Below are 20,579 nucleotides of genomic sequence, written 5' to 3'. Positions count from 1 at the left end.
CTACCGTTATGGCAATTTGTATTTTTTCCCTTTGAACTTCAAAAGCAGAGAATTGAGAATCCCATATCGAATCTGAATCGAGTCCAACAGAAGATTGGCATGTGGAAAGGAAAGCGCATTTATGAGGTCACATTAAAAATTTGTCGTTGATTCACACGATAGCAATCAATGACCGATGTTGAGGTGCAATGGTTTCATAGGGGCGGCTTTGCAGTCAATGACTTTGGTAAAATGTCGGCGTCTTATGGGAATATAGTCGATTTGCGTTTTACTATTCTCACTATAAAATGTAGGAATATGAGACAATCGTCTGATGAGCCATGTATTTACAGGTGCAAGGTCATGAGTGTTCGCAAAATTGATTATACGCTCACCACCCTCATTGCGCGCTCCAAACCCATTTCCTTCATGACACCTGTTCCTGTCTGCTTTTTAACTCGCATGGCCATTAAAGTTGCCTGCAATGATGATATAGTCATCAGCAGTTACGTTACAGGGCATCGAGAAGTTGCCAGACGATAGCTTCCTCGGCATCGGGTCGTCCTGTCTGTGGTGCGTACGCGACGAAGAAGTGAATAGTTTGATCAACTGATATAATGGGGAGCTTCATTAGCCAGTTCTCAAATCGTTTGACTTCTTTAGTGGAATTACGGAGACTCTCTGAGATGGCAGTGCCAATACCGTATTGAGTGTATGGGCTACCAAAATAGAAAAATTTACAGCCATTTTTACCGCGTTCTCGTTCTATGTCTATTAGCTTTTCTAATAGAGCGCAGATATCAATGCGTCTTTTCCGAAGAGCTCTTGCGAGTTCCTCGGTCTTTCCAGTGAGGGTGTCAATATTTAGCGTGTAGAGAAGTATTTGTTTTGCTCAAACCAACTTACTTACGTCCTGACCGGGGCTTGCTGCATCGACCGAAGTGAACGCCCTAGCATTTCTTTGAGGCCTATGGCACAAGGCGATCGCTTTTTTTTAACGACATTGGATGCATTTTCTTAGTCGGCCTATTATGGGATCTGTCACCAATACGCAGATAAGAAGATATAGCTTCGCACAAGTTAAATCATGCTCCTATCTGGGGTAAAAAATCCGCAGCCGATAACAACATGATCAAAGAAATCTACGTTCGGTTTTCAGTAGTCAACAAAGCCTAACTATCAAAATCCTTCCGCTCAAAATGCATCTCTCTATTAAAGCTTTGATAGCAGAAGACCATGCCACACATCTTTGGAAGATTGGATCAGTAAGTCAACGGAAGTAAACGAAACTGGGATCATTAAGTCGCCTTTGGGAACATCCTCCACAAAATCGTGGGTCTCCCATGTAAAAATGGATTATTTTGACGCCCATATAACGACGAAATCTATAAGTGATATCGTGATTGAATAATATCTACATATGGTAAGAAACAAGGAAGTAGGTCTTGCCGTTGATGATACGATGGCGTATGCCAACATATGAAGAATTTGAGGAGAGTAACGAAGTGGACGACCTGAAACTTTCGAGTACTGCAAGCCCAGGCTAGCGTCGCGTCACTTCTAAAGGATGAAATCAGGATGAAGTTCTTAGGTTGCTGAGATATTCAAAAGATTGAAATTAGTAAATAAAACGGTTTCCGAAGTTTTCCGGCGTATTCTCAAACGAACTGCGTGATGCAACAACGTCTAATGGTAGTGACTTACATACAAAGGTTTTTGGTAAAATCCTAAAAATACTTACTCGACATATCAATTCGAACTTTCAGCTCACTACTCATAAACGACTCCTCATCTGTGAAGCGACCATCATCGATTATTCTTTGCATTGATTCAGAGAAATTCCTTGCAAATTCAATATAACCAATAACATCCGTTCGTTTCGCCGCTAAGAGAGCTTCCTCGGTTGTTTTGTAATAGACCTACAACGAGTTGAAATTGTATTCTCAATAAACATTCCGGAAATGGAATGCTAACCAACTGCCAGATTGGCTATAGCACATTCAAGATATTTCTTGTAAATATAAATTAGTTAATTATGGCCAAAAAGTTCGCAACATTGACTCACCTTTTTCGCAAGTGTTGAATCGAAACCATTTATATATCGACACGAGATTTTATGGAAATTACACGTATCCTCAGCGCTCAAAGCAGTGACTAGAGATTCATTAAAGCAATATTTGGGGTCGTCAATTTCGTAATTGACTACACCCAAATTCAAATCTTTTGGATCGTTACCAATGGCTAGGTAGAAACATGATAGTTGCAGAATAGGAAATAAAAACATAAAGATAATGCCACTGTTGAAAGAAATTCAATTAATTGATATTTTGATTGGACTTCATGGGCGACTCTGCGTTGTTGTTACTCCATTCCTTTTTGAATACGGGTAGTTACCATCGAGGTTAAAACTCAACAACAATGTGTAATTAAATATGAAGAGGAATAAATGCAATTGGATTTGCGATTTGAATAGGAATGAAAAATAATAGGTTATCCAAAGAACAGAATAACAACGCAACATGTGTCCCGTATAACCAAAACTTACGATGGTTGCCTCGTTAATTGGACCAAGTTTTTCGTTAGTAAAGCTTTCATTCGACTTTTCGATGTGAAAAAGATTTTATTTCGTAGTTCGACTTTTCGATCCTGTGAGCACTTGCTCCTCCTAATAGAGTCCTTTCTTTCTATCTCAGGGATGATGACGTCATCATTTTTTTCCTTTAGGTCAGGTGAAGCAATTGCTGACAGTTTTTCTCTGATGAATGTCCTACGATCAGCCTCCTCTGATGTTCCCTGCCGTTGACTCAAAAGAAGAAAAGCATCTTCAATGGAGTTACTTTCAAATCGGATCATGATATTTGTTGGAGTGTCTTCAGCAAGTAAAATGCCATTTCTCATCAGACCGATCTAGAAAAATGATTTGGGTCGTTCCGTAAATGTGGTACACAACTAAATAATCCTAATAACTTCTTACACGTTGGTATTACTAACAAAAAACGTTTCTTTCAAACTTACACAATCTGCTTGCCGAGCCTCCTCAATATAATGTGTTGTTATGATCACAGCCAATTTACTATTCTTTGTTTTTTCGATTAAAAACTGCCAAATTCTGAAAAATGAAGGATTTTAATCACATTCAGTTTGCTCTTTGAGTGAGAATATTCAACTTTTCTCTAAGTATGGGATCCAATCCAACCGTGGGTTCATCCAGGATAAGAAGCTCCGGTTCATGTACCATTGCACAGGCAAACGAAACTCGTCTCTTCTGCCCACCACTGCATTTACGAACTAGTTGGCCTGAAGGAGGTAGTTCAAGAAGGTCTCGCAGTATTTTATATCTGTCTTGAACCTCGTCATCATCTAGCCCATATATACGACCAAAGTAGAAAATTGTCTCTTTTACAGTCATTTCTTCCACAAGAGCGATTTCCTGAAAAATTAATGAGTAGAAATTAAGATTTATCATGTGTCCCCTTTTGATTTAATATCTCTTTGAATGAGAACTTGAATGAAATAGTGCGGGAGTAAAATCGCTGAACCTATCTTTCTTAAACATCTGTTTGCTTTGGAATTAACAGAAGAGAAGGAAGAAAAGGAAGAAACCTTCAAAAATTTACTTAGCAACTACCAACAGGATTTGTTATATGTCTCCCATTGACGCCTTTGTGGAGTATGGGGTGCGCATACAGTCTGTTTTTCACAAGTGCCCACTATTAATTTAGCGCATATTTTGGCCTACTGGGAGCTTGGCTCCCTTTTGAGTTGGGAATTAAGAATTCACACAAAATATTCGCTTACCATAAGGAACGATTCAAAGGGATAGTCATCTTTAGATTAGCAACTTCCAAATTTCGATCCTTTTTCTTGCTAGTGAAACTTTGGAATATGTGTAAAGACATCGGCAAACAGTATTAAGGGACCCCAGAATGCTCATTTTCTCCAAATTTAACGAGAGTTCCACCGCTACAAGCTGGACATTCTAGGGTTAAGTGAGGTTCCATGGTGTGATTCTGAACATCACTTCCTTCTTGCACCATGGTGCTATTGTACTCTGGGTACTCTGCCGGATGCAAGCGTCAAAACGACGTGGAGTTAATGCTTATGGCAAACGCAACCTGCAAGCCGGTTTCCTCTGACTGCGGAATTTTTGTTCAAGGTAAGGAGTATCACAATTATGCAATTCCACGCTCCAATGGAAACACAGGAAGGATTTTTCAATGAGCAACTGAATGCAGTCCAGGAGAAGTTCCTTAAAGGTGATATTGCAACCGTGAGAGTAATCTGAATGCCATGGTTGGCTCTGGCAACGTATTTTTCGGATGTATGATAGATAGACAGGATTTTCGTGACTCTAACGGTATCAGTGAAAGATTTGTGGATTTCTGCAGCTTTCGCCGTATCATTATTGACAGCATATTGTTCGAGCACAATGCTTGGCACAAAGTAGTTGGGTGCAACCGATCGGCAGCGTATGAGCAATCAGATCGAACACACTACGACCACCAGGAGACTTAGGGGTTATCTCCTGTATGTGCACATCAATAAGAGTACTAAAATCGCCCTTAAACAAGACCACCAGCTGATGGTGTTTTGCCTTCATTTCCTTGTTGCGCCCGTTGTTTGTCAAAGACTAGTAGAGCTTTGAATTCGCAAGTTTAATACTGGCCGCTTGCATTATCCCGCCTTCTTTTGACAGTGAAAGAATTATTCAATAGTCCATCTGAGAATATGGATCCGTATTGGGCCGCCATCTCTACCATCAATGCCCTCAAACGGAGTAAGCAGCCAGGTTTGGCTGTTTTCTCGCAAAATGTTTTATTGCAGATCCTGCAGTCTATGTTGACTTGTTACCTCCTCTTATCCGGAGCAAATATACAAAACAAAATTGTTTGACGGTCCTACATGGCGGGGAGCAAATCTTCCTTGGATCACCATTTCTAAGCATGACAACATTTTTTCGTGAGCTATATAAGTACAGCTTATAAAATACACACAATTATAATTTTAGAACTTTTTTTTCTCATAAAATGTCACTAAAAAAATTGCTTATACGACGGTTTGGATTAGGCATTTAAGTCATTTGAAACGACCTTTGATGTCCGTCCTGTTGCATTCGAGACCAGGCTATCTGAGATAGACGATAGACATACGTGCAACCTATTTTTGACTATTCGAAACCACTTACCAACTGCCTCATGCATTCCTGCGTGGCTATCAAAACAGCTACCCATATACATCATTGCTAAAATTAACATGGGGTTCATGTATTATCCTTATCCTTTTCATCACATAGAATGCACGGCTCTTGTAACACTCCCCAACGTGTGAGCCACAATTTCTACATCGTTCAGATTAATCAGTAAAATTTCAGCATGCTTTCGAAAAATCATCTCTTCAAAGGGATCTGGTCTATGAGATGTCAGACAACCCACACAATGCAGACTTTTCCTTTATTGCAAATTCGATGCTCTTTGTTTTAGATATGCCTCTCTATGTCCTCTCCTAAAAACTAGTGGTGCTCGGTTTACAGACCCCAGGAGAGGGAGGAGGGAACGTGGAATATCAAATAAAAGGGATAAGTAAGTGCGTTATGGAAAGATTTCAGCGAAGTTGATTGTAAAATATAGTAATGATTGCAAAAAGATTTCAAGGCTAACACGACACATTTTCAGGATGAGTTGATAGTAGCGTTTAGCGGAACTTTTCTATATAAAGGCTCAAACATGTTACTTTGAAATTTACTATACATACTTGTGGCATATATCCTATTCTGGGTCCAGGTACACCACTCCCAGGATTTCCAGGTTTCATGCCTAGCACACGAATTTGACCGCTGCTTAATTGACGCTGTCCTACGAGACATGATAGAAGTGTTGTTTTACCACAGCCAGATGCTCCAAGTAACCCATAACTAGAAGAAAAGAAAATGATTTTGGTTAGTTTTTTGATGCAACTTGTTACAATTAAAAATACTTATAATTATCTTTGAACACATTTTGTAGTTAATATAGATTATACTATGACTAGAACTTTAATATTGAATGACTGGACTGAATGGACTTTTCTAACCATTGGTGCGAAGTGAATAACCTTCGTTAGGGTCACCATCAAACTGAAAACTTGTCCAGGGGGAGGTAGGACTGCTTTAGAAGAAAGAATATATCAATAAAGAAACCTACATAAATTTCAAGTTAATTGTATAGCGAAGTAAGGGACGCAACAGAATATGGGAAAACAAACTTTTGGTTACAGAACACGAACCCAATCCTGTAGGCTCGCGGTAAAGATATGGTTGGGTACGTTTGCTTAGTTGTACTGAGTCTAAACTGCGCAGGAGATCTTCCAAACATAGTGAAATTAGTAGAAGTTTCTGTTGGTACCTAAGACTAGCAAAAGTTCAGGCGAGCTATCCTTATACTGTCCCATACATTGTGGGGAAAGAGCTGAAACAAATAATAATTGCTCTGGGTAATTGATCGCTTGGAAAATCTTCAGATTAGCCCTTCCCTTCATGGGAAGCGATGTCTCTATTGAAACCATAAAGTTAGATATCGGCTTGGCTGAAAATGTGTGAATGTTAGAAATGCATCAAATTCAATGCGCTGAAACCAAATTGAGAGTCCATAACGACTAATATTCATAGTTATCTGGTTCCTTTTGTTGAAAGCTACCCAGAGTGAAGACGGTTTTGGTACAACACTAATGGTGGTGGATAATTTTCACCCCGGGCAAGGATTTTTTCTCTTTTGCTCTAACTAAGATTCCGAAGGATATTCTTCCTACGATTGAAATGAAAATGGGCCATAGTCTTACCTAGTTGGAGATGAAATTAATAAATAAAAACAGAAAGGTAAAATTTAACATTGATAAAAAGAATGCACATACCCTTAAGGGCCAAAAAATTGCCTCTATCGAATTTATAATCTTAGGGATGTGTATAGCAAAAAGGTTAACAAAGAAAGAAAATACAATTTAAATAACAGTCCACAAAAGACCGTCTGCGCCAATGCGAAAGGTTGAAATTTAAATAAGACAAATCGGAAAGCTGACTCCCATTAGAATCAAATCACATCTAACACCTCAGGTATGAAAGGTTTTGTGTATTTCTTTTATAAAGCATTTCAGTGGACATGTGTCCCATTAGTATCTAGCACGTAATATATGCATATATTATGTAAGAATATCCACCACTTTCGCGTGGTACTGACATTCAACATCTTGAATTTGCACAGAAGCGACAATTTTGACCTATTATAATGTTAATAATAGTGTAATTTCCAACAAACTTAGTAGGATCATGCTCTATGTTATACCCTACACTGTCGTGGTGCTAGAATGAACTTGGTGGTTTTACAGTCATTTACTAAAAATAGTATTAACTTTATTTGAACAGATTTCCCTCTGGAGGGTATTTCGGAGTCTAGGCACCATATAGTGGCAACCTCTTGATTTTTTTTCTAGATTTTTCGGTTGAGTAATAATAATAATAACCGTTGGCGCAACAATCCATATTGGATCAGGACCTTGAAGTATGTTGGAGCACTTCATTCAAGACCGTAGCAGTACACTATAGGATTACATTACCCTATAGGAGGCAATGTGGTCAGCATTGCGCGATTTGACTCAGGTACTCATTCACAACTGAATCAAATGGTATCAAATGACGATACAAATTCCACTGCTACCAGTAAGATTTTCCATACGACAGCTTTGCGCTCTAACCACTCAGCTATCCGGTTGAGTAGTTTCTGAGAATGGGTCCGTCAAAGAAATGATCACTTTCGACTCACCGCACTCCCCATCTTTCCAACAAATGTCAAAACTAAGACCGTTTTCGAAAAGTACTAACCGATACCTTTAATTTGATACCCCACTTGACTATATTTGATGAAAAAAAAAATTACACCCCCCTTTTGCATGTATGGGGACCCCCCCTTAAATTCGGCGTAAGAGGATATAACTCACTGTATGCGTGAGCGTTCACAGTTCCCACCTTTTTACCAAATTGGGTGTCAATCGCTGTAACCGTTTCCGAGAAAAATGCGTGTGACGGACAGACAGACAGACAGACAGACAGACGGACAGACAGACAGACAGACAGACGATAAACCGATTTTAATAAGGTTTTGTGTTTACACAAAACCTTAAAAAAGGACGAATGCCTCAGTAAAAAAAAAGTCAACGGCAAAGTCAAGACTACGTCATCATGTAAGACTAATTAACTAGCAATTAATCCACTAATAGTAATGGTATATAATGTATTTTCAACGTTTGGCAAACAACAGCCCCACAGTGGTGGTTTTTATATAAATAATATAATTACAAATGCTTCTGAAAACTTTCTGATGATGATGCGACGATCTCTTTGATTTCCTTGGCTTTATATAAGCTTCTGTTTTATTGCGCACTTCTAGAAATTTTCTAAATTAATTTGATATCGTATTGTCTTTGATCTAATTAGATGTTCATTATCGTCCAAGCTTAGCTAACTTTATATAATAGCAAATATTCTACCTGGAAAGTGTGCCGAGAATTATGAATTAGTGAAAACCGCGTTGTTTAGGCCTAACTTTCATCGTCATCAACGCCGCAACAACCGAAATCCGGTCTAAGCCTGCCTTAATAAGGAATTCCAGACACCCCAGTTTTTCGCCGAGGTCCACCAATCCGATATTTCTAAAAGCTGGTTTGCCTCGGCTTCTTTTTCTACCATAGATATTGCCCTTATAGGCCTAACCTTGGCCGAAGCAAATCTTTTGTTGAAGGATTCAGGGAGTCCTAAGACCGTGGATGAAGGACGTGTTTGCGAATATACGCAATATAAAAGAGCAGATAGAATACCTCTGTAGCTACTCAAAGCAAGGAGTATAGGAGTGACTAAACTTCAGTATTAAAACTCAACAAAAAATCGAAAAAAGGCTCAAACCATCCTCAAAAAATATTGCTAGTGAAAATTAGGGAGGATTTCAGAGTGGAAAGCCCATTATCGATAAGAAATTATCAATGAGATGGATACTGCAGAAACGCTGGAAATATAAAGTTGATCATCTATCCAATTTCCGCCGACTTTAAACAGGCATACGACAGTATCGATCGTTCGGTACTGTGCAAAACGTTATCTGAATTTGAAGTTCCAACGGTAAAGATACAAAACCAGCTATATTTCGGCACAGACTCCGGCTTTTTCTTCTTTTAAAGGGGGAACTGCAGTTTCAGCGCTCAGGTCTTCGTTAAGCACATTCTACTGGCTATAATAGCAATGGTCTGTTCGGAAATCTGCAAATATCTATTTTTGAATTTGCTTTATACAGCATTAGGTTACAGTGACTGAAATGTACGTCCACTTTCCAACGAAAAGGCGACAATGGCGGGCATATATTACGTAATGCATTGATATTTCTTTCCAACTATTTCTTGACAGGCGTAGATATTTTTCGAACTTCGAACAATTTTCTTAACCAGGCATGACATTGCCTTTGGGTAATAAAAACGAAACTTCTCCTCCTACAAAAAGCAAGTTGTAATTATTTGAAAAAACTAAAATCAGCAGGAACGATAACTATTTTACTGTCTTTAGGGTTTATCTTTGCAATAAGGAGTAGTGTATGTATATCCAGAATATGATAATTAATAACTGTGTAATAGGAAAATCGGAGAAATATTATTACTTTGTTAAAATAAAGAAATTTATAAGCAAATTGGCCAAGGGTCACAGAATCTGCTTACATAAACAGGCTATAAGAATGTGCATGGGATGTGATAAAAACTGTAATATGAGAACTCATTTAAAATGATTACATTCTTCATATTTATTAGTCAATAAAAAGGAAATAATGCCATAGTACTTTTCAACAATTTTCTGATATTAGACATTTCTTGAAGATTTATGACATTGCGTGTACCCAAGTGATATTAAATCATGAAAAGATATTAAAAAGAAAATTCATTAGTTCCGTGAATACATAAAATAAACTATTATCTTAGATCTTCATAAATGTTAGCCAGTCACATGGGATCATTAAGGTATAAGGCTAAGAGAAAAGTGTTCAATATGTTGCAAATATTGTTGTATATATTTATTCCAACCTTTAGCGAAGTGCACTTTATATTATCGAGGACAAATCTAATGATATTTCGGAAGACTAAATGCTAAATATACCATATGCTCAAAATTATAAAGCCCTTCAGTTCGTGCACATATTTCTACTAGCCACATCATTCTTTCCAAGTCGCCCTTATACATGATACCATCCTCGTGATGTGTGATCTATCTACTGCCATTCCCGCCTTCTCATCGACATGTCCATGTTTATCTGTTTAGTATACCGACGAAAGTTTTCATTAGGAACTTTATCGGGTCTCCGTCCTCCGGCTGAGTGCAATACCCCTCCTTACCTCTTCCTTAGTTGAGTACCTCAACTTTATTACAAATGACATTTGACTTTGTTAATCTTTGTGATTCAAGGTCTTCAAATCGGTTCAATATCTGTCCGTCCGTCTGTGTGTCCATCTGTTACACGAGATTTACTCCTAAATGGCTGGAGGCTGGAGCTATCGTCACGAAATTTGGTGAGAATGTGGCGAAATGAGAAACTTGCCTGTCGGACGTAAGCAAGTGCTAATCGCAGTGGCCATAACATCGAAAAACGATTTTTCACAGCGAAAATTGTTTTTCGGTGTCAAGTTAGTTCGAGTACAGAAACGAGCAGAGGAGGAGGAAGACTCCTCGCATAGAATTATTTTAATTTGGAATTATAAAAAGTAGTAATAATAAATAAATTGATTAAAAGTAAATAATTAAAATAAAAAATTGAAATGTTTGAATAAATTAAATATAAACGAATAAACCACAATTGTTGACCCCGTAAAAAAGCAGCACGACGCTTTGTTATCGACGACAGAACGTCGTCGTCGCCAGGCTTCAAGGAAATTCACCAGCAGTTCCAAAGTAAGTGGCGATCATCTGTGGATCGGCGCAAATTCAGCTTGATACCGGCAAAATTCAATTAGTGGTCAATCAAAAGCAATGCAAAATTTGGGGAAGAAGTTGCATTGCATGCTTGCATCGTTCCGTTGCTAGCCAATCCGTGGCGGATTCCCATAATTTATTTGTGAATAGAGAAGGAACTGTTGTGTACCGCCCACCTGTACACAGGAGCGGACAAGGTGTTTGAGTAGTCGAGCGAGCTCATCGATGGATATTGTAGCTGATTTCGATGGTTTGTAATCGGTGTGCTATCTGATTTCTTAGGAGTTATTGGCTCAGGAACTGATATCCTGTTGGCCGTCACCATCATCTAGCAACATCAAAATCCATCACCACCACAACAGCAATACCAGCCACCTTCAACAACAGAAATTCTTAGCAACAACCTACATTTTTTCTCCTTTCTCCTTTATTATTTATATATTATTGAATTGGTTAAATTATTATTATTCTCTGTGTAAAGTAAAAAGAGAACGCTGCAATAGACGGCACAGGATCGTTTTTCTTCTCCTCTGTTCTTTCTGCTTGTTTCTGTGCTCGTTCCACTTGTCTGCTCTTTCTCTTCTGGGTTGTTCACTTCGGCTAAACGATGTACTCCGGAATAGAGTCAGGTCCCTCGGTAACTACCGTGGCCATACGAGTGCCATCGTTTTAGCGTAGGAACCCGGCAGAATGGTTCCTCCAACTCGGCGCCCAAATCACTTTGGCCGCGTCATAGCGGATACCGTTCGTTTCAATTACGCGCTGGTCGGGCAAAACCAGGAGACGGTCAAGCTTGTCTCCGACGTTCTCGAGGACGGCTCTTATACTCGGCTAAAAGAGTAGCTCTGGATACGTTAGCAGCCACCACGGACAACGTCTATGAGGTCCACGTGCGACCCATGGTTGGTGAGGCGTCTCGCGACAACTCAAATCAGGTGGCTCAGCTGCAAAAGGTGCAATATTAACAGCCACTGTTTCTGAATTGGACTGGATCAAGGTCCAGATCCGCCTCCCGAAATTAGTGATCGGTTAGTAGGCCGTCGGGAGCGTCGGCAAGTACCGGTTCGCTGAAAAGGCTAACAAATGTACCAATCCTTGTAATTTCTCATAAAAAAAATCAGGTTTGCTGGGAGTTATGGCGGCTGCTACCCAAAATGCAGCACCACGTCATCTGACAATCAATGACCACTTGAACCGGCGCAACTACCTGGTCGATAAAGGCTCTGGAGTTTCGGTCATCATCATAATTTTATACCGCAATCATTGAAACTCGCGGGAACAAATTCTTTGTCGATCCGCACATATGGCTACAAGCAGGTAGACTTGAGTTTAGGAATCCGACGAGCGTTTTCTTGACGCTTCATTATCGCGGATATCAGCACACCCATATTAGACGCAGATTTCCTGTGCCACTATGGATTGCTAGTGGATATATATAATAGATGCCTCATTGACCCCACAACTTCCCTTAGGTTATCAGGAGAAATCTCATCCTGCTCACTCATCACTCCTTCCATCGTTTTTGAAGACGTTGCCGGCCCACGCGCACTTCTTCAAAAATATCGCAGCATTACTACCGAGAGTAGCTCTCCGAGTCCATTAAGCATGATGTTCAATATCACATCAATACTATTAGCTCCCCATTTTTTTTGTAAGGTGCGACCATTACCACCGCAGAAGCTCACAGTTGGACGAAAAGAGTTCGAACAACTTCTTAAGCAGGGCATTTGCAAACCTTCAGCAGACAGCACTTCACATACTCCCTAAATCCAACGGGGAGTGGATACCTTGTTACTACAGACGTCTAAATGCTCAGGCAATTCCAGATCGATGCCCCATCCCACTCATTCATGATATTGCCCATTCTATCGCAAACTGCCGTATTTTTTCGAACTTGGACCTAGTCAAGGAATACCATCAGATCCCTGTAGTTTCCGAAGTATTCCGAAAATGGCAATATGCACACCTTTCGGACTCTTCGAGTTCATTAGGATGACTTTTGGACTGTGAATCACGGCGCAAACCATTCAGAGATTCATTCACTCTGTGCTGCAAAACTTCCACTTCTGTTTCGTATATTTGAATGATTTTCTGGTCGCGTCTTCCTCTGAGTCCAAGCATTTAGAACACCTCAAGTGAATTTTTCAACATGTCTTTGAGACCGATCTACTTCGTAACGCTGCAATCGCAGGTGAGATTCCTTAGCCACCTGATTACGGTTGAAGGCGTTCAACCGGATCCAGTCAAGGCGAAAGCGATTTCGAGCTTCCTGTTTCAAAAACGGTTCTTAGACATGTTAAACTTCTATCGCCGTTTCTTGCTCAAAGCCGCTGACCATCAATCGATCCTTAACGCCTTCTTGTCTGGGCCGAAAACCAAAGACTCCCTTCTGATCTTTTCAGGCGTTTAAGACCACAAGCAAAGGCTGGTGAATGCTATACTTCTGGCATTCCCTCAACAAGATGCACGTAATCGTCGATGCTTCAGACATTGCCGTAGGTGCTGCTCCTCACCAAAAAGTGAACCAAATCTGGCAGCCGTTGAGCTTCTTCAACCAGCTGAATCCCGCTCAACGGAACTACAGCACCTATGATGAGTTATTAGCCGCGAATCTTGCAATTATTCCCGGACCATAAGCTACTCATTTTTTGCTTTGAAAAAAAAACCGACAAATGGTACCCTCGCGAACTTCGGCACTTGAGCTTTATCAGCCAGTTCACTTCCGACATTCAACACGTGTCTGGAAAAGATAACGTGGTTGCTGACGCTTTGTCATGTGTTAGAGAGGTCAAGATCCCCGCCACCGTCGGTTTTCTGACAATCGCGGAGGTGCAGAAAGACAACGCAGTGCTTCAGAGCTTGAGGACCAACTCCAAATACGCATTTAGGGAGTTTCCTTTCTTCAGCTCAATATCCAGTATATACTGCGAGACTTCAGACAAGGGACCAAGACCATATATTCAGGCCAATTTCTGAAAGGAAGTATTTTACGCCGGCCACTATCTGGCGTACCCAGGCATTCATAGGCCAGACAGTGCATCGCATGTCAGAAGTGCAAAACTACAAAGCATGTGAGGAGAGAGGTGAAGCTGTTCCTTGTTTCACTAAGCGTTTCCACACAATCCCCTTCAACATCATTGGCCCTTCGCGAGACTCGCACGGTTTCATGTATTGCCTCACAATCAGCGATAGGTTCGCGCGGTGGGCAGGCCGCCAACCATGTAAAGACCTCCGCTCGCGTGCACGGGGATCTCGAATCCTGTACGCATGTCCTAATTAGAACATCCTTGATATGCTTAAACGTTGGGGGCACGATTAAACGGATCTCATTGGCTCGAATAAAGCCCTTTGTTCAGCAAGAAAACGCAATCAGAGCGAGAGGTGCGCAACGCGTCCGTTTTGACTTACCAAGCCAGGTTGAGTACAGAAACGAGCTGATGAGAAGAAAGACTCCTCGCATAGAATTATTTTAATTTGGCATTATAGTATCATGGGAAGAACCACCCGAGACGTACAAACTGTCTTCATCCAGATCGAGCAGGCGGCGCGAGATCTTCGGCTGCACATCAATGAAGGCAAGACAAAATATATGGTGGCAACGCCAGCACCGAAGACGAATCAACCAACAGTATCAAACCGCCCTGGTCGAATAGGAAAAATGAAGATAGGAAAATACAACTTTGAGACCGTTGACAAATTCTCCTATCTAGGGTCGAAAATCACAACCGATAACAGCTATGATGATGAAATTCGCGCACGGTTGTTGTCAGCCAACAGAGCCTATTTCAGCTTACAAAGACTGTTCCGCTCGAAACGCACCATAGAGTCAAAGCTCTTACTGGACAAGACTATGATCTTGCCAGTCCTCATGTACTTGGGTTCTTAGCAAGAAAAATTGCGAACTCTTGGCCGCGTTCGAGAGAAGAATCTTCCGAAGAATTTTTGGCCCCCTACATGAGGATGGACGATTCCGTAGCCTACACAATGACGAAATCTATGAGCGATACCATGACCGTTCGGTTGTGGATAAAATCCGGTTCAATAGGTTACGATGGGCGGGTCACTTAATCCGTATGGATGAGGATGATCCCGCCCGGAAAGTCTATAAGGGCAATATCTATGGTAGAAGAAGAAGACGAGGCAGACCCTGCCTAAGATGGAACGATGGCATAGGTAAGGACGCCAGACAGCTTTTAGGGATATCGAATTGGTGGACCTCGGCGCAAAACCGGGATGTCTGCAGTTCCTTATTAAGGCAGGCCAGGACCGGATACCGATTGTTGCGCCGTTGATGATGATGATTATAAAAAGTAGCAAAAAATTAAATTAAATTAAAATAAACAATAGACATTTTTTAACATAATTAAATATAAACGAATAAACCACAAGAGTATGTGGTTTGTGAACCGCTACAGATGCAACTAGTTGGATCATTTTCTGTTGAGTTCCAAGGGGCTCCCCATATATATGCGAAATCGCCCGCCTTTTTCGCCTAATATTGTCATGTGTGGTATCAAATGAAAGGTTTCAATTAGTATTTTTCGAAAATGATCTTATTTCTGATACTGGGTATAAGTGATGATGTTAGACATAATTCTGAAAGTTTGAAGGCAATTCACCTGTTATTAAAAAAGTTATAGAAGGTAAAAGTTTTGGATTTCGCTTGAATTTATTATACTTGGAAGCGTGTATGACGGCATTATCATATATATGAAAGGCAGAATTGGAGTTGGTAGACATATCAAGGAATATTTTGAATTTTAGTTGTTTATTGGTTGAAAAATGTGCATATATAGTGTCTCACACAAAATGAGCACAAAACCTTTATACTCGAAGTGGCGAGGCTGGAACTTCATACAACACTTCGGTATAACCTTCGATGAGAAGCTGCGTTTCTATAGACACTTCTCAGATATCTGCAATCGTGCTTCCATAATATCTGGCCATCATCTCATTTCACCCGATCCCTCTTCTTTCAAAAGGAACTTCTCCCGTTTGGCATATCCTACCCGACTTAGAATGCCGCCTTTGAATCTAGTCCACAAAATACAAATATACAAAATACATACGGCTAGCCAAAACTATTCGTCGTATTTTTTAAAATATCTTAACTAATTGTGTTTTTTTGAAGAACGTACTTAATGAACTATTTTACTGGAGCGTAAAGCAAAATTATTTTATTATTTCAGGAAATACTCGATGCTGATTTGAAGAGTTAAGGGTTTTTTTTTTAAATTGGCCTCCACAATTATACGCCTATTATTGTTTAATGTTTTTTGTCTGGTTTGTATATTTCATTGAGGTGGAGTGGCTTTCAATTTCTTGTTATTGTGTTATTGCTATCTTAAAAAGACACATCCCTATGATTTACATATATAGATTTGGGCGAAGTAAGCCTCTCTGCGAAGTTGGAAAAACAGCGTTTTTGTTTATATATTATGTGAATATGGAGGTTCGGTCAATCGGTAAAAGGGGGAAAAAATCACGTAATTCTGATGTTCTTAATACATTTATAAAACATCATAGTAATGACGGGGTCAAAAAGCATTCAGGGCCACCTCCAAAACATGCATGCTGTAAACTTTGCATCATAAACTCAGTTAAATTCGAAAGCTATCAGGCAAATGATTTGCCAAAGCTAGATTATTGAAGGATCTTATTAACATAAAACCCGCATATTAGAATTTGTTTGTAACAAATTGTGTACAAATTTTCAAATGTAATTGTTTTCAATTTTCCGATTTATTCGGAAACGGCTAGACCGATTATCACGAAAATTGGTCAGAGTATGTGGTCTGTTGCTGCCTTTACATATAAGAAGTGGCCCTATTTTGTGTTAAGTTTAAGGGGGGGGCATACATGTAAATGGAGGGTACAACATGTTCTTTTGGAGAATGTGGCCATACGGGTCTCAAATTAAAGGGATCAATTACTACTTGTCGAAACTAGTCCTATATTTGTTATTGGGTGAAGCGTAGGAGAGTGATGGTTTAAAATATGATCCTCAACAAGTGTAACAGGTTCTCAGAACCCATCCAACCGAAAAATCTTAAAAAAATCACAGTAGTGTATCTAACCGAACTCATCAGGAGACGTCACCTGCTAGACGTAAGACCTCCAATATTTGCCATTAATATACTTAACGCCGAAACTCCAGCTGCAGCCTTGTTCACTGCTGCTTCGATTTGCTCAACAAAGCTCATCTTTAAGTCAAAAGTCAGCCCGAGGTACTTTGCCGCTGATTTTGTCTTGATTATCGACTCGTCGAACGATATGGGACGCAGGGTCGGAAATCTTTTTTCCGACGGTTAGTTGTCACTTGGATGGTTTATCACATTGTTGGCAAGGCAGGTTTCGGTTTTCCCTTTTTCCTTCTCCTGCGATCTATTCTAGAGGACCCTAATGGCTGTCACCAGGTTTTTGATAGTTTGGTTATGCCTGTTCTCCATAAATTCTGACGGTTCAACTATTTTTGTTCCAAGGTAAAGGTGAAAGGTAATTCCACTGTCTTAGGACGCTGTTCCCTACGAGCACTGGGCGGGTTACATTTTTAAACATTCCCTTACCCTTAGCATTTAACGTGTTTTCCTCAGTTATATGTTTTGCCGCCTTTGACATTGAAGGGGATAAACGAATTGAGGAACTTCACTTGAATGGGTCAATTCCCTGTTCTTGGAGTATCTCCTGCTGCCGTCCCTCTTCGACAAATGCGATGGCCTCCTTAGTCGGCCACCGGTCTCTTTCCAGCCCATAATTTTTCGCCATTTCCATCTGTCTGTCTGTCACCCCCAATTTATTTGGAAACTAATGAACTTATTATGTTTAGTTTAAAGAATATGCGTAAGTGGTATGCAATTTTTTCCCACAGAGTATGGTCACGTTGGGTACCAATGAAACGGTTCAATTAGTATTTTTCGAAACGAATCTTAGTTGTGATATTGAGTGAAATATAGAGGAGTGAGGGTGCAAAAAACGGTATAGGTCTCGTTCTTAGAAACTATCCAACCGAAAATCTTGAAAAAATCAGGATATATATAAAATGTTGACCTCAAAATACATCGAATTTAGATATTTGCTCAAATTAAGTTAGTAATGGTATATTGCTATATTTTAGAAATTTGTCAGCAAATGCTCCTTAAGTTCATTCTTGTTATATTATGTTTTTGACAATTTGATGGAAATCCTACTATTGCTAACAAAGTTGTAGTAGGTCAAGGTTGAGGGCTATTTGGCAAAGTCTTACTTTTAACTTTTTAGCTTTTTTCCAGTTATTTGTAAATTAGCCTCAATTACTCGAGATTTATATGTACATGTAGCTATGAACAAAGAAATAGTACACTTACTAGTAAAAATGATAGTCCTTCAGTTTTAAACAAAAATATACGATGTAACCGAGGTGATTACTAGGTGTTGTTTGCCCCTTATATATAATGCGCAACACGTCATGGGCACGAATTATATTGATACCAAAAACGACCCAGTAAGTTTAAGCCTAAGCCGGTCAAGACTGATCAAAATGTTGTTTAAGGATATGAGGGAATGCTTGATGGCGACCTGGATCGATTGGAAAGAAACTTTCTTTCTCGGCTTCTGGTCCACGGACCCCTCTATTCTTGACTAGCGCCAAAGTTTACAAAAATAGACCTCTTGCGGTTTTGTCTAGAGCAGAGACAACTCATCAGAAGCTGCTTCACCTCTGACCTGAGAGCAGCATGACGATATTCTTCACTTCTCGTAAGGGTAAAAGAAATAGTGTTATGAAAGTAAAGTTGTTGGTAACTAAGATTCTCGAGATTGTTTCTAAGTTCGCTGAACAGAAAAATATTTATTTGCAGTTGATCTCAGTGCGTAGGTGTGTGAAATTATTGGCTTCGTTAGTTTTTTCCTTTCACTTAAGTATCGCTGAAAAGCAGTTAAATATTTAATATAGGTCGAGGAGTTCACTGTTCAATCAAAAGGAAACATTAGATGAGACGTATGCAGGAAAGTTACAACCCAAATGAAGACAACTAAAACATTGAAGATTTTCCGAAAAATGATGTATAATGCTAAGATTCAATCTCAAACTTAAAGTAGAAAAAAATTACAAGCTTTTGCTTCGAAAAACCACCATTCGCTAGAACCAAGCAAAAGTCAGAAAGAGTAAAGGTGATCTTTTTGAGTCGTCATGCAAAATAACGACCCAAATAAATGTCGGAATACCGGAAACTCGACTGTTTGGGTATGAAGGATTTGCGCTCATCTTATGTGAGAAACTATCTATGCACTTTTTCGACTCGTACACAGCTTTTTTAGCTCAAAATTCAAAATATAAATTCAAATTTTGACCTTCAATAACTTTGTTAATAATGGTTGGATTTACTTTCAACTTTTCAGAATTATATCTAATATAATAGTATCACTTATCCTGATGTGATTGTGTACTTCTAGAATGAATTTAAGGGTAGTTTCCGGGTAAATTTGTAAAATAAAGTCATATGCTTTCATTAACTTTGTATAAGCAGTTATCGGAATGGAATGCATTTTGAAGCAAAGATTTCGTGTAGATACATCACGGTTTTCAGATTTTTTGCTTGGATAGGTTCCGAAACCGAGATCAGTTTCACTTTTTGGAGCACAGATTTTAAGTTCTCACTCCCCCGTCATCATCACCAACGGCGCAACAACCGGTATCCGGTCTAGGGCTCTAGCCCTCCCCGTATTTCCCCCAAATCAGAAATAAGATTATCAAAAAATGCAGAAACAATGAAGAATTTGAGAAAACAGTTAAACATGATGGTCGCAGTGCCAAGGTTTAGGGAGCCTTTTCTTGACATAGCGTAGGACCATTATTGGTGTCAAAGGAAGCAAACATTATTAAGAAAAGATAGAAATAGCACGTATAATTAAAAATCACAATAGAGTCATACGCTTCTCAGTCCGTGCTAGTCAATTCGGTATTCCCGCGACACAAAGGCCTTAGGTATCCGCCAAAGCTAGCTGAAAACTAACTAGAAAATATTGAATATGGCCAGCCCGAAGTCCAGACCTAAAATTTTTTGCAAAACATTCAAAATTTACCAAATAGTCATAATTTACCAATAATGATAATATTTTTTTAGGTTTTCACTATGTCACACGAATTGGATACATATTTGATTTTTTCTAAAGAAAATAAAGGATAGGTTTGTATAAGATTTTACTATGCAGCTATTTCTATGTCCACAGCTGTATGTACAAAGTACACGGCAAAAAGACTATATACAGGAGGAGCAAATCCAGCGAACAAGGGGGATGGAACCTCATTGTGTACTTTTCAGATAGGGACGACCTAGGTAAGTGGCCGGTAACCCATGTGGTTAATGTATTGTATTGTATTGTGTTGGTATGCCGATATTGCTTGCATGGTTTCTTGTGCTTGTTTCCCCATCCTATCCTAGCAGGAAACGGATTCATGCGAAAGATGCATTAACTTATTTCCCTCACACTTTCTAGGAGAGCAGCTCGCGCTGCAACCCGCTTTTTTGTTAACACATTCAATTTATTGATCATATTTGGTTTGTGCATAGCTTATGGCTAAACTTAATACTAAACTTATCTCTAACAGTATAAAACTTTTCCTAGAGACTAACATTTCGTATATTACTGGACT

At 39.5% G+C, this 20,579-nt stretch overlaps 1 protein-coding gene across 1 annotated transcript in view; it reads right to left on the bottom strand.

Moving 5' to 3' along the window:
* The window catches only part of LOC119652522 (ABC transporter G family member 23), a 57,552-nt gene that overhangs the window by 3,756 nt on the left and 33,217 nt on the right, over window positions 1–20,579 (bottom strand). The window contains exons 3-8 of the mRNA XM_038056719.1: window positions 5,731–5,890; window positions 3,147–3,409; window positions 2,995–3,088; window positions 2,525–2,886; window positions 2,045–2,276; window positions 1,721–1,898 (exon numbers count right to left, since the gene is read on the bottom strand). Coding sequence (XP_037912647.1) covers window positions 1,721–1,898; window positions 2,045–2,276; window positions 2,525–2,886; window positions 2,995–3,088; window positions 3,147–3,409; window positions 5,731–5,890 — 1,289 coding nt within the window. The remainder of the gene's footprint in view (window positions 1–1,720; window positions 1,899–2,044; window positions 2,277–2,524; window positions 2,887–2,994; window positions 3,089–3,146; window positions 3,410–5,730; window positions 5,891–20,579) is intronic.

The sequence above is a fragment of the Hermetia illucens genome, chromosome 3 (assembly GCF_905115235.1).
Source record: "Hermetia illucens chromosome 3, iHerIll2.2.curated.20191125, whole genome shotgun sequence".
Lineage (NCBI taxonomy): Eukaryota > Metazoa > Arthropoda > Insecta > Diptera > Stratiomyidae > Hermetia > Hermetia illucens.
Note: the sequence above shows the minus strand (reverse complement) of the source record. Positions and strands in the feature narration are given on the sequence as shown.